The following is a 12,086-nucleotide window of genomic DNA, read 5'->3' on the forward strand; positions in this document are numbered from 1 at the left end:
TTTTTAAGGTTTATATTTCACTTCTAAGGTCAACTAAATATGGGTCTTTGCTGACTTTGCTTTACACTAGAATGAATCCAAAATAGGCCATACAAATAGCCAAAGCCTGACAGGACCCCAACAGTATTATCAGTCACTTAGCCTGTGGACCACATCTAACTGGTGCTTATTTAATTAAGATATTTACAGGTAGATCAATAGTTTTTGTTCCTTCATGCATTTCTCCCTGCCAACACAATGGCATTTTTGTCAAGAGTGTTGGCCATATCTTCTGTGTAGGTAACAATTTATCTCCTCTTTAGTGCAGTGCAGTTCATAATGTCATTAGTATTGGGGACTTTTTAGAGTGTAATTTGATTTTAACTAGAATTGATTTGCCAGCTTGCCCTTTTTATCAGAGTAAACCAACCTTGTGGCAGGTATTCATGCCGTATGTTTTAATAACTGACAGTTGGCCTCCCGCATAACCTCAGTCTAACAGTTTGCATTATGCCTGATTGGTGTTACTTAAGACCCAATCCAAGGATGGACTAGCAATGCAATTTCAGCAAACATAAAAGGTCCTAGCCTCGTGTATTTTCCCTCCTATCCATAATAGTACTTAATGTAACCATGTCAGTACCTCAGATTCAAAAAACATACCGTTTGGTGACCAGTACAGTAATTTAACAACATAACAGCCTTCATGAAATCTGTGAATGCACCCACACCTTCACCCACATAATCAGTGCTTTGCCCTCTCCCTGCTCATCCACATGAGTAATATGGCTTTTTTTTTTAACTTAAAATACAGCATCTGCTAAGCATCTTTTGCTGTACTTTTCTAATTTTCACTGAGCAGCCTCACTGAGCATTAGATCGACACCTAGCGCAGCACCTTGCAATGGCAGCAGTCTGTGTTCCTCTCACAAAGGAATCTCTCTCGATCAGAGATGCTATAGCTCCGAGGTGTTTTGATCTATAGCACCGAGGTGTTTGGATCTATAGCTCCGAGGTGTTTGGATCTATAGCTCCGAGGTGTTTGGATCTATAGCACCGAGGTGTTTGGATCTATAGCACCGAGGTGTTTGGATCTATAGCTCCGAGATGTTTGGATCTATAGCACCGAGGTGTTTGGATCTATAGCTCCGAGGTGTTTGGATCTATAGCTCCGAGGTGTTTGGATCTATAGCACCGAGGTGTTTGGATCTATAGCTCCGAGGTGCTTGGATCTATAGCACCGAGGTGTTTGGATCTATAGCACCGAGGTGTTTGGATCTATAGCATCTATGACAGAAAACAAACCCTGGGACAGATCCAGAAAAAACACATTTGAATGATAAAAAAGAAGGGATTTGTTGCAAAAAGGTTTAACTTTACGTAAAATGCATATTACATTCTTAAATCTCTTAATAAAAAATTTGACTAGTACTAGACCCTGAAGATAGTATAGGATGGAACAGACCAGAAGCACAAAAACAAGCAAGCAAACAAACATGCCTTTTATTTATGTACTGCCTTTCCAGAGTGCAAGGTCCCTGAGCAGAGCATCAAAACAAAATCAGCAATGAACAGGCATTTAAGTGCAAAAGGCCATGAGCAAACAGCAAAACTATAAGGTAGGTACAGATGAATAATGCAGGGTGAAGAGATATGTTTTTGTTCAGTTTTAAACAAAGAAAAAAGTATTGGCACAGGAAGTAGCACATTTCAGACGCCCAGGAAGAGAGTCTAATGTGAGGAATGTAATACAAGCTAGAAAAGCAAAGTCCATGCACAAACTTTATGTTGGCTTGACAAAGCAATTAAAAATAAATGGAAAGCTGTTTGGCTGTTTTAACATTGAGAAACTGATCAATCTTTAACTGTGGGGGTAACTGTGGTTGAGGGGTTATTTAGCTGAGTTTAATTTGTGTTAAGTGGTAATTGGCTGTGGGCTACTTAAAGTCGAGGTGTTATTTAGGTGTGTGGGTAGTTGTTGAGGTCAATCTGGCTGATGGGGTAATTGGCTATGGGTAGTTGAGGCTGAGAGGTTATTTAGCATGTGTGTGTGTGTGTGTGTGTGTGTGTGTGTGTATATATATATATATATATATATATATATATGTAAAAGGTGTGTGTGTATGTGTGTGTGTGTGTGTGTGTGTGTATATATATATGAATAGACGCTCTTATCCGGAGTGATTTAAAAAGTGCTTTGTCGTTTACTCATAGAATATATCCTTGTACAGTTCAGTAGGTTAGAATCAAACATAGCAATGAACTAGAATGCTGTAGAATACAGGGATGAATGCTGATACCTAGAAGTACAAAATACATAAGGTCTATCTTAAACAATGATAAGTGCTATAAACAATTAGTGCTAGAGTTTGTTAAACAACATAAACAATACCCTACAATAAGTATTAATTTAGTCAGTCAATATGGGAGCAGTGTCAGTTGTCCTTTAAATATTCTGCCAATAGATGTGTCTTCACTCTGCATTTGACGACTGCAAGGGACTCTGCTGTCTGGACAGCAAGCGGGAGTTCATTCCACCATCTTGGAGCCAGGACAGAAAATAGTCTCGATACTTGTCCCCGAGCCATACTTGAAGTTCGAAGTACTCGAGGTACGGATTGGGCTTTGACCATTGACCTCATGTATGAAGGGGCTGGTCCATTTTTTACTTTGTAGGCAAGCATGAAGGTTTTAAATCTGATGCGTGCAGCTACAGGGAGCAAATGAAGGGAGCGCAGCAGTGGAGTAACGTGTGAACTTCGGAAGATTAAAGACCAGTCGTGCTGCTGCACTCTGGACAAGTTGTAGAGGTTTGATGGCTCTTAGAGGAAGACCAGCAAGTAGCAAGTTGCAGAAGTCTACCTTTGAGATCACAAGAGACTGCACAAGCACCTGGGTAGCTTCCTATGAGAGAAAGGGTCGAATCCTTCATTGGTTAGAAAGGAGGAATCTGCAAGACCGGGTTAGATTAGAAACATGAGTTGAGAGCGACAACTGGTTGTCCAAAGTTATGCCCAGGATACGGGTATCTTAGGATGGTGATACCAGGGAGTTCTCAAAGGAAACAGTGAGGTCAAGTTCAAGTTCAAGTTCAAGTCATGGTAAGGGTTGGGCATACCTGGGATAAACAGAAGCTCGGTTTTACTGGGGTTGAGCTTCAAGTGGTGGGCCATCCATGACGCGATGTCAGTCAAGCATGCTGAGATACGTCTGGAGACCTGCATGTCAGAGGGTGGAAAATAAGAAATAATTGAGTGTCATCAGCATAGCAGTGGTAGGAGAAACCATGAGAAGATATTACATCACCAAGAGAACGAGTATACAAAGAGAAGAGAAGGGGGCCTAATACTGAGCCTTGTGGAACACCAGTGGAGAGTCTACACGGTTTGGATGTGGATCCTCTCCATGTCACCTGATAGGACCGTCCCTCCAGATAGGACTGGAACCATCTCCAAGCAGAGCCAGTCACACCAAGCCTGGAGAGAACAGAGAGAAGAATGTTGTGGTTCACTGTGTCAAAGGCTGCTGAAAGGTCTAGAAGAAACAAAACAGATGACAGTTTGGCAGCTTTAGCAGCATGAGGTTTCTCAGTCACTGCTATGAGGGCTGTTTCTGTAGAATGTTCCGGTTTGTAGCCAGACTGATTGGGATCATGCAGCTGGTTCTGGGTGAGAAAAAGAGACAATTGATTATAAACAGCTCCTTCAAGGGCTTTTGAGAGGAAAGAGAAAAGTGATACTGATATACTGGTAGTTGGTAACGCTGGAGCTGTCAAGTGTGGCCTTCTTGAGGATTGGTACTACCCTTCCTCAAGTTGTTCCTTGTTTTTCCCCCTCTCTTTCTCTGTTTCTGTGCCTGGTCTTTGTCATTTGTGACATAGGAAGAGTAGGATGGTCAAGGAGGGGCAAGGGGCCCATTTTAGATTAGATCCGCAGTTAGCAAGCTCTCCCTCCCATCTTCTCTCTCAGACTCTAAAGAATTACCTGGATAATCCCTCCCCACCAACTGCTTCTGAATAAACTCTACACCCTTCTCTCTCTCTCTCTCTCTCTCTCTCTCTCTCTCTCTCTCTCTCTCTCTCTCTCTCTCTCTCTCTCTCTCTCTCTCTCTCTCTCTCTCTCTCTCTCTCTCTCTCTCTCTCTCTCTCAGTCATCAGCAGGAAATCCTTCTCTCTTTCTGACTTCCTCTTCATTATCCATCACACTACTAATCCCCTCCACTACTATTCTAAATTGCTCAGTACATTATAATTGAGACCAGCTGCAAATTAAGCTCCATACTTGCTGCTTTTCTTTCTCAGCCTCATACAAGCTCTAGCATGGTGTTGTGGGGATCAAGCATATGTCTGTTTTTGGCTGTGCGTAATGCAGCTCCTGTGCAGCAGAGGGAGATAGGCTCCAGGCTGAAATACTTCCATTCTCAGATGATTTATATTACATTATAGGGAAGTTTAATGTCACAAAATTCATTAATTATTTTATCAGTTATTGACTCCAATGAAGCTAACAAATCTCATAGGCAATTTAGTGTTATACACTTTATACCTCTATTTATTTTCCCTAAAATATGTATCTATCAAAGGAGTTAAACCTGTCATGGATCAAAGAAATGTGCACAGACAGGAAAAGTCATTAAGGTACTGATTTCTGTCTGAGACGTAGTTGTGTGTGAAAATGATATGCACCAAATCTAATGATCTTATTTTGTGCTGATTCACTTCAGCAGCATTTCCTGAGTTAATAGGGGTTTTGTAGTGAGCCAGGATTTACCAAAACAGATATCCATAGATACAAACCAGTATACAGACCATGTCTCTGGGCATCAAAGACTTATCTATGGCACAGTGGAGTTCTTCTTTCAGATTTAATAAGTGACAGTAGAGGTTGCCTTCATTCCTGGCCCTTTCAGACAGCTAGCCATACTACATCTCTGTTGTCTGCTCTTTTCAGCTTATTTCCAGTTTGACCAAATTATTGGTCCCATTGTTAGCATTTTCTCTCTTTTGCAGACTTCCTGCTGTTCAGGAGAGAATGTTTAGAAGAGCATCTGTGCCAGTAACTCCCAAAGAGGGCTTGTGTAGCCTGCTTGTGTAGGATCAAGTGACTGCAAGAACAGCTTGCTCCCTTAAGGACTCTTTCTACTTGCTGCAGGCATGGATAGTGCGACATTAGAATGGAAACCTGAGTGGTAAGACACCCTTGTAGATGATAGTACCACCGGTGTTTATGCATGGCGAGTGCTTCTGGGTCAGGGAACAGGCAAACACCTAACTGAAACTCAAGGCGGTTAGAATAAAAAATCTAACATTGACAGCTGTCTTTTCAAATGTCCTCATTCCCCATGTCCTAACTGTCTGCACAATGCACACCATCATTCTACAGGCAATCTTTCCTAAGTGTCTCTATCCAACTGTTGTGAGATTTATGAGGGCTCATGTAATATCTGGAAGGACATGCAATCTCCGTGCTTCCCTCCTTTTGGTCAGAGTCCCAGAGACAGTACCAGCCTCATTGATTACCTTGTTAGCTCACCCCAAATGCACAGCAAGGCAAATGCTTGTGTTGCCTGCCACCCTCGGCACACTAAATGAAAGAGGGAGCAGCACGGCAAGCCGGCTTATGCTTCACGCATGAACCACTGCACATGCAATCAGAAGGGAACAGGTGTCTGGCTGGGCACGCAGGAACTGAGCCGAGGAGAATCCAGCTGCCTCTGGTTGACTGTCTGGTCCTAGCCTGCAGAGGCTGGTCCAGGTTAGTGGCAGGCTGAGACCAGGGGATTTCCCTATAAGAATGGGGTCATGCATCCTGTTGTCAGGCCTGCAGACGTGATCCAAGACATTTAACACTTGTTTAATCCTTCAGTGGAAGTTTGTGTTTTAATTGCCGTCTCGGTGACCATCTGCAAGATCATTACTGGCTAAGATATTGTAGAGTGTCTCAACTATGCTGTCCAAAATTTTGGTTCAAGTTAAATAGGCTAAAATTGTAAGGTAGTTAAAGTGGATGGTTAAAGAGGTAAAGGAGTTTAAAATTTTAAAAAAGATTTTTAAAAAAGGTTTTTGGCTTCACAATTCAGTGTATCCACTGGCTAGCTTTGGAAGGGTAGACAGGTTTCTTGGGTCACCAGTTCCAAGATCAGTATGTTTTCCCACTGAGTGACTTTTATACCCTGCAGAGCAGTATTTTATTGTGGTGATGATGTTTACACAGTGATAGGTAGTTCATGTGAGCTGAGAACCCTACTATAACTCTTGGACTAGCTTCTCTCCTGGTCTCCAACGCAACACCAACCTGCTCCAGCAACATGGACACTTCTCTGGCTTTCCACCAACAGCAAAATGTTACTCTACTTCCCAGAGAAAAGGTATGTAGTTTCTCTTTATGAAGTTACAACAGTGCAATGTGCAGAATGCAGAATGTGCATGAGTTCTGAATGTGTATTCATGGTCCTTCGTGGGAATACTGATGTGCAATGAAATAAGGAAGTCTCAGTCTGTTCTCAAAATATCACAGTGCAAAGATGTGGTTAACAAGTTAAGACTCAGCTGATAATTAGTGAAAATCAATTCATAAGTTTTAGTTACCAACTTAAGCTATTTGAGTATACTTTCTGTATAAACCTAGTAAATAAATCTGAGGTTGACAACATATCTACATATCAGATATATGTTATATGTCAGTCACATGTTAAAAAAAAACAATTTCATGCTCTGGTAGAAAAACATAGAGGAGGAAATTCTGTTACTAAGTGAAACGGTAAAAGGAAAAACGATGGTTTCAAATAATGTGCAGTAAATTGGTTCAGGTGAAAGATAAACAACATTAAATGAGTCCCCTTTGTTTTTTGATTCTCATACACTTCAGTGCCAGTGAAATCATGTAAATTGTTTACATAATGATCTTGTTCACGCAGAGAGAAGAGGTCAACAGAAGTTTCCCTGATTTTGGCCTGCGTGCTTCCCTGCGTAGACGTATGGAGAGACACAACACCCTGTCAGACAGGCGGCCTCTCACCCTCACCAAGGTAAGGATGATGAGCCTACCATGCTCCTTCTCACTGTTACCTCCAATGTGTTCATCTGATCATAAAATAAGCTTTAGTAATTCTCCAGGTTCAGAAACGTTCAATAAGAATGCATGGAAACTTAAAACTAAAGGTTTTCTAAGATATTTCATAGAAATTCCGAACAGCCATTTTTCAGACTTCTATCCTGGCCTTCATTCATGGATATCTCCTGATAGGTTCAAGTTACTTTGGGCCAGATATTGTTTGAAGCATTTCAACGTCTATGTAGATATATTGTATCTTAATCTTTACACAACTATTAGAATTTATGATTGTTTCCTTGAAATATTTTCTATTTTAGCTGGTTAATTATTCAAAAGTGACAGGCAAATGTTACACTATCACAGTAGTTTCTGTTTTGAAGGGTGCCCATACTTCCTCTTGTGGCAAGTTGCTATGGCAAGCCTTCCTGGTCTAGCAGGAAGTTACATTTTGGTCAGAGAAGTCAGGGCTCACAAATATTTCAGAGACAACTCATGTTCCTTTGAAGGACCTAAAGTTTTTCTAGCGCCGAGGCTATGTCTCTGCAAGTGAATAACGTTGTTGTAGCCAGTGGAATTAAGGTATGATTCAAAAAAACCTTTTTCATTTGTGTGTGTTTGCTTATATGCAGGTGCTTTGCATATGAGGTTATATGTTGGCAGAATAGTCTGTGTTACAGAATGTCCATAAACTCTGAGAACTGTAGTCATTAGAGTGAAACTGCATCCTTAATAGAAAGAGTATATGTAGTAAACAATGATAAGATGAAGACAAGTCATTGAGTCAGGTCTTCATTACAAGCTTATGAATTTCCATATGGAATAACTGAATGAAAAATAGGTCTTTTGTATGATGAGTTATGTAACCCATACACCAGTGTTAACTACATGTGTTTGACAGTGTTAATTTTGTTGTTAACTTTTATATCCTTTTGCATGTATTTATGTTATTGTTATGTGTTACGCTTAATATTCTTAGAGATTTTTACCTTGTGTTAGATTTTTTTTCTGGTTCTGAATTTCTGTTCCCAGCTTGTGCATTGGCTATTTTATCTATTGTTAATTCTCTCTGGGGTACAGATAATATGTAAGATTTAACACACAGCTGCGTATCTTGATCTCTGAATCACATTTTGGTGTTTGTGTAAGGCCCCTGGAAGATATCAATCGATTGCCATTACTTCCCATCCATAACCACATCTACGCCATCTCTCTCTCTCTGCTCATATTCTTTCTCAAGCTCTCTTCTCGCTCTTATACAGTCTGGGCGCTATATTAAGATGACCCTGCTTTCTTAACTGTTGGCTTTCAACCGAAACGTGTTTATTTCTGTAGATAGGAGCTTATTTGAAATAGGTACTTCTCATTGAAGAAGAATGCACTGTAATGCTTGTATGATATGATTAATGATTGCTGTTAACACTCTGATGTATAGATATGACTCATCCAGTGTCATTTGTTCCCCCACCTACAGACACTGGCTGTTTCAGATGGAGGTAAGTTATGAATTAATAATGTACTGGCTGAGAGAACAAACAATGTATCCTCTATCTACAGTAAAATTACCAGTGCTGTGTTAACAGTATTTATTTAAGTTCTGAATCAGCATGGGGTAACATGGACTGAAATGAACAGTTAATTCAGTGTGATGGCAAGATCAGGTTGTCTTAATTCTGTTGGTGAGCTGTAGGTCCTGAATGTAATTTGAGTAGGCCACCACTTAAAGTAGCCATCAGGCTACACATCTGTTCTTAGTGAGGTATTTCAATATGTGCTTTCATTACTGTGTAGACAGCATGCTGTTTTCATGTTTCACATGCAGTTTTCACTCTATCACTGACGTGTTTACATCCTGTTTGGGATGCAGGTGTTACCACATCAACTTCCTCCCTCAGTTCATTCTCAAAGTGGGGCAGAGAAAATCAGACAGACGCGCTCATAGATCAAAAGAAAAACATGTGACTATCCAGAAGTGAATTCATAATTTTTACATTTCAGAGCTGCCTTACGGGTATTACAATGCCACAGCACCACAGCATTTCCAGGGCTGCTTGAGTTCTAGTCATCTGGGAAACTGTGACTAATGCAATGAACCTGTGTCAGAAAATATGACCCTCCACTAGATTAGGTTATTCTGTTCTCTACTCACCGCCCAAGTCCACACAGATCAAGCCTATATTGTCAGATTTTTAAAAAAGAAACTAATTTGGAGGCAATTAGCTCCATGTTCAAGCTACCAGCAAATTTGATTGCAATTTAACTTTCATGCCGATTGGACTCTCCCTAATAAAATGATAACTTGCCACAATCAGCATACCCAGATAAACAAATCTCCAATTGACATAAAAAGGCAATTTCCACCAACAGATTTTGTGTTAGAGGACATGTTAACTAGAGGAGTGAGTTAAATACAAAATCGTATCTAAGGGACTGAGTCGTAGTGACTGAAATGTGGGCATGTCTGACAGCAACCTATAAAGATTTTTTTTTTCATTTTTATAATGTTAGACTACAAAAACACTAACACATATGGTTAGCTTAGTGACTCAGCACAAGCACTGCATTTTAACATGAATGTGATCATACGGGAAAGGATTTTGTTTTGTGATCTGCCGTAACTGAAGCAAGATCTGAAATTATGTATGAAATCGGTGCCATTTAGTCTGTTTCAGTTCACAGTTCACAGAAATGTACAATTCATTCACAATGAATGGAACTTTACTTGCATATAAAAGTCTCCCAGGTCAACTTAACGAAGCTAAAAGAAGCTCTGTTTAACAACTGCATTTCACCTTCACTGCAATGACTGGCCGAGTCATCGGTGCCGCCCCAATACTGCATGTCTTGTCGTTCTGCCCATGTCAGAGCTGAACGCGTTGGAGCCGGAGAAGCGTGCGGGCGCACAGTGCTCCAGCAGCAACTCCAGCCTCCCTTGCGAGGTCACGGCCGTGGCCAGCGGCATGGGCCAGGTGGCCAGCTGGGCCGTCAGCTTTGAGAGGCTCCTGGAAGACCCGCTGGGAATACACTACTTCACTGTGAGTCTGGGCCCTCCCACCAGCCTTGCGGGCCATGGTCACACACGATCATGGAGGCAGAGGGTGCCTCGTGCCGGGTTAATATGTGCCATGAAGAAATCTGTTGTGAGAAAATAGACCCAAATCCAAATTCACAGCTGTATCATCTTTTCATCACAGTTTAGTTACAGGGCTTCAGATGCTACAGAGACACTCCAGGACATAATTAATAATACTGATTTGGTGTTCCATCTATGATGTGTTGAAACTTGAACAATTGTACCTTCCTGTTAGAAATATAAGGCAGTTTGCAGGCACCAGCGCCACATCTTACACCTACTTGCCAGAATTCCTCAAATGGCATTTATATTGTAATAGCTCTTTAAACTGCAGTAAAGCTCAGGCAACCATTAAAGCACTCAAAACGTTTTTGATGTTTGAATGAAAACTAATCTGAATCCAGGCATTCCGAATTCTGTCAACTATCACCAACAATCTTTTTAGTGAACACTTAAGCAGAGCTCCTCAGTCCTATCAAGAACCAAAATGAACCAAGAATGTATAAGAAATTGAGGTTGAATGTGGTTGAATGTATTGAATATGAATAATCAGGGAATGACTGAGAATGAAGGAGATGCCATCAATTTACTCTGTCATGTCTTTTTAGCTCAACAATGGCTCTTTGAACATGACATAGAAATGTGTCTGACATAAACTACTATAATCTGCAGCATTTTATGACTGTAAAAAAAGCAGTTCCGAGAAAGGAGTGGAGCTCAATCGCTTTAATTCATGCCTAAATGACCATATTACGGAGCGCGCCAAGCAAGCTTCTTTTTCAAAGCGTGTCAGCGCATACCTCGCTTCTAAAGGGCGCACCGTGCCACTCCACAGTGGGTTATTTCTGGACTGCGATTTTTAAGAGTGGCCGGTTCCCCCGCTGCGTCAATCGACTCACATCAGCAACTCTTTCATGGACCAGATTAATTCTCAGCAGGTGGTCCTCACAACACATGCTCACGGAGACTGACTGGGAAACGTGTTGCAGACGGGGAGAGTAGAGGAATCGCCCACATAATGAGTCATGATAATTGTCGAGGAGTGTGGAGGTGTGAACGTTGCTGAGGAGGGCCTAGGATGCCTGCATGATGGGAGGCGGGGTGGAGGTGGAGGTGGAGGTAGGGGGTGGGGGTATTTGCAGATTTGGTGTTGTGACGGGGGGGCTCTGAGGCAGTGCGAACGATCAAGACATTTTGCAGCCAAGAGAGTTGCAGCACCATCTGAGATGAAATTCTGTCCGTCGCTAATGACATGCCGGTGAAGTCTCAACTTGTTAATCAACTATGAATTTAGAGATTGAGGGATATGGATGAAAAATTAATATGTTAATGTGATGTATATGAGGGATAATCTGTGATGTGAATATGGTTTATAATCTCACAGGAATTTCTGAAATCAGAGGTCAGTGTGGAAAACATACTTTTCTGGCTGGCATGTGAGAATTTCCGCAAGATACCTGCCAGTCACAGTGAACAGGTGCCTTACAGACATTTACAGACTTTTTTTATTATTCTATTCCATACCATGATGGAAAAAATGTTTGATTTCATACTTGAATCAACGGTCCTCATAACCAAATATTAGAAAATAAATGATAACCAAATGTTGTATTTGTGTTTTGTCTTGTCTCAGCTTAGCAAGAAGGCTCTCTTAATCTACAACAGTTACCTGTCGAACAGTGCAATCACTCCTATCAATATTGATGATAAAGTTCGTGTAGAAGAAAAGGACATATACAACCCCCATCCTTATATGTTTGAAAAGGCTCAGCAACAGGTACTGCACCTTGTGGTGGTTTATGTCATTTGTGTCATGCTTATTGGTAGGAGGATTAAGCCAAATAAAGGCTTAAAATGTAAATGTACAATGGCATATATGAATGAATAAATAAAAACAACACCAAAATAATAAATAGCAACATAATAGTAATAACAAGCTGGAACTTTCATAAACAATTCACATGCTCTTTTACAGTATATAAGAA

The 12,086-nt window shown here is 40.9% G+C and overlaps 1 protein-coding gene across 1 annotated transcript in view; it reads left to right on the forward strand.

The window, feature by feature from the left end:
• The first annotated feature begins 7,453 nt into the window (after window positions 1-7,453).
• rgs14b (regulator of G protein signaling 14b) overlaps window positions 7,454-12,086 on the forward strand; it is a 9,574-nt gene continuing 4,941 nt past the window's right edge. The window contains exons 1-5 of the mRNA XM_027000076.2: window positions 7,454-7,610; window positions 8,503-8,524; window positions 9,894-10,063; window positions 11,486-11,578; window positions 11,735-11,878. Of these exons, the coding sequence (XP_026855877.2) occupies window positions 7,566-7,610; window positions 8,503-8,524; window positions 9,894-10,063; window positions 11,486-11,578; window positions 11,735-11,878 (474 nt within the window). The 5' untranslated portion in view covers window positions 7,454-7,565. The remainder of the gene's footprint in view (window positions 7,611-8,502; window positions 8,525-9,893; window positions 10,064-11,485; window positions 11,579-11,734; window positions 11,879-12,086) is intronic.

The sequence above is a fragment of the Electrophorus electricus genome, chromosome 6 (genome assembly GCF_013358815.1).
Source record: "Electrophorus electricus isolate fEleEle1 chromosome 6, fEleEle1.pri, whole genome shotgun sequence".
NCBI lineage: Eukaryota > Metazoa > Chordata > Actinopteri > Gymnotiformes > Gymnotidae > Electrophorus > Electrophorus electricus.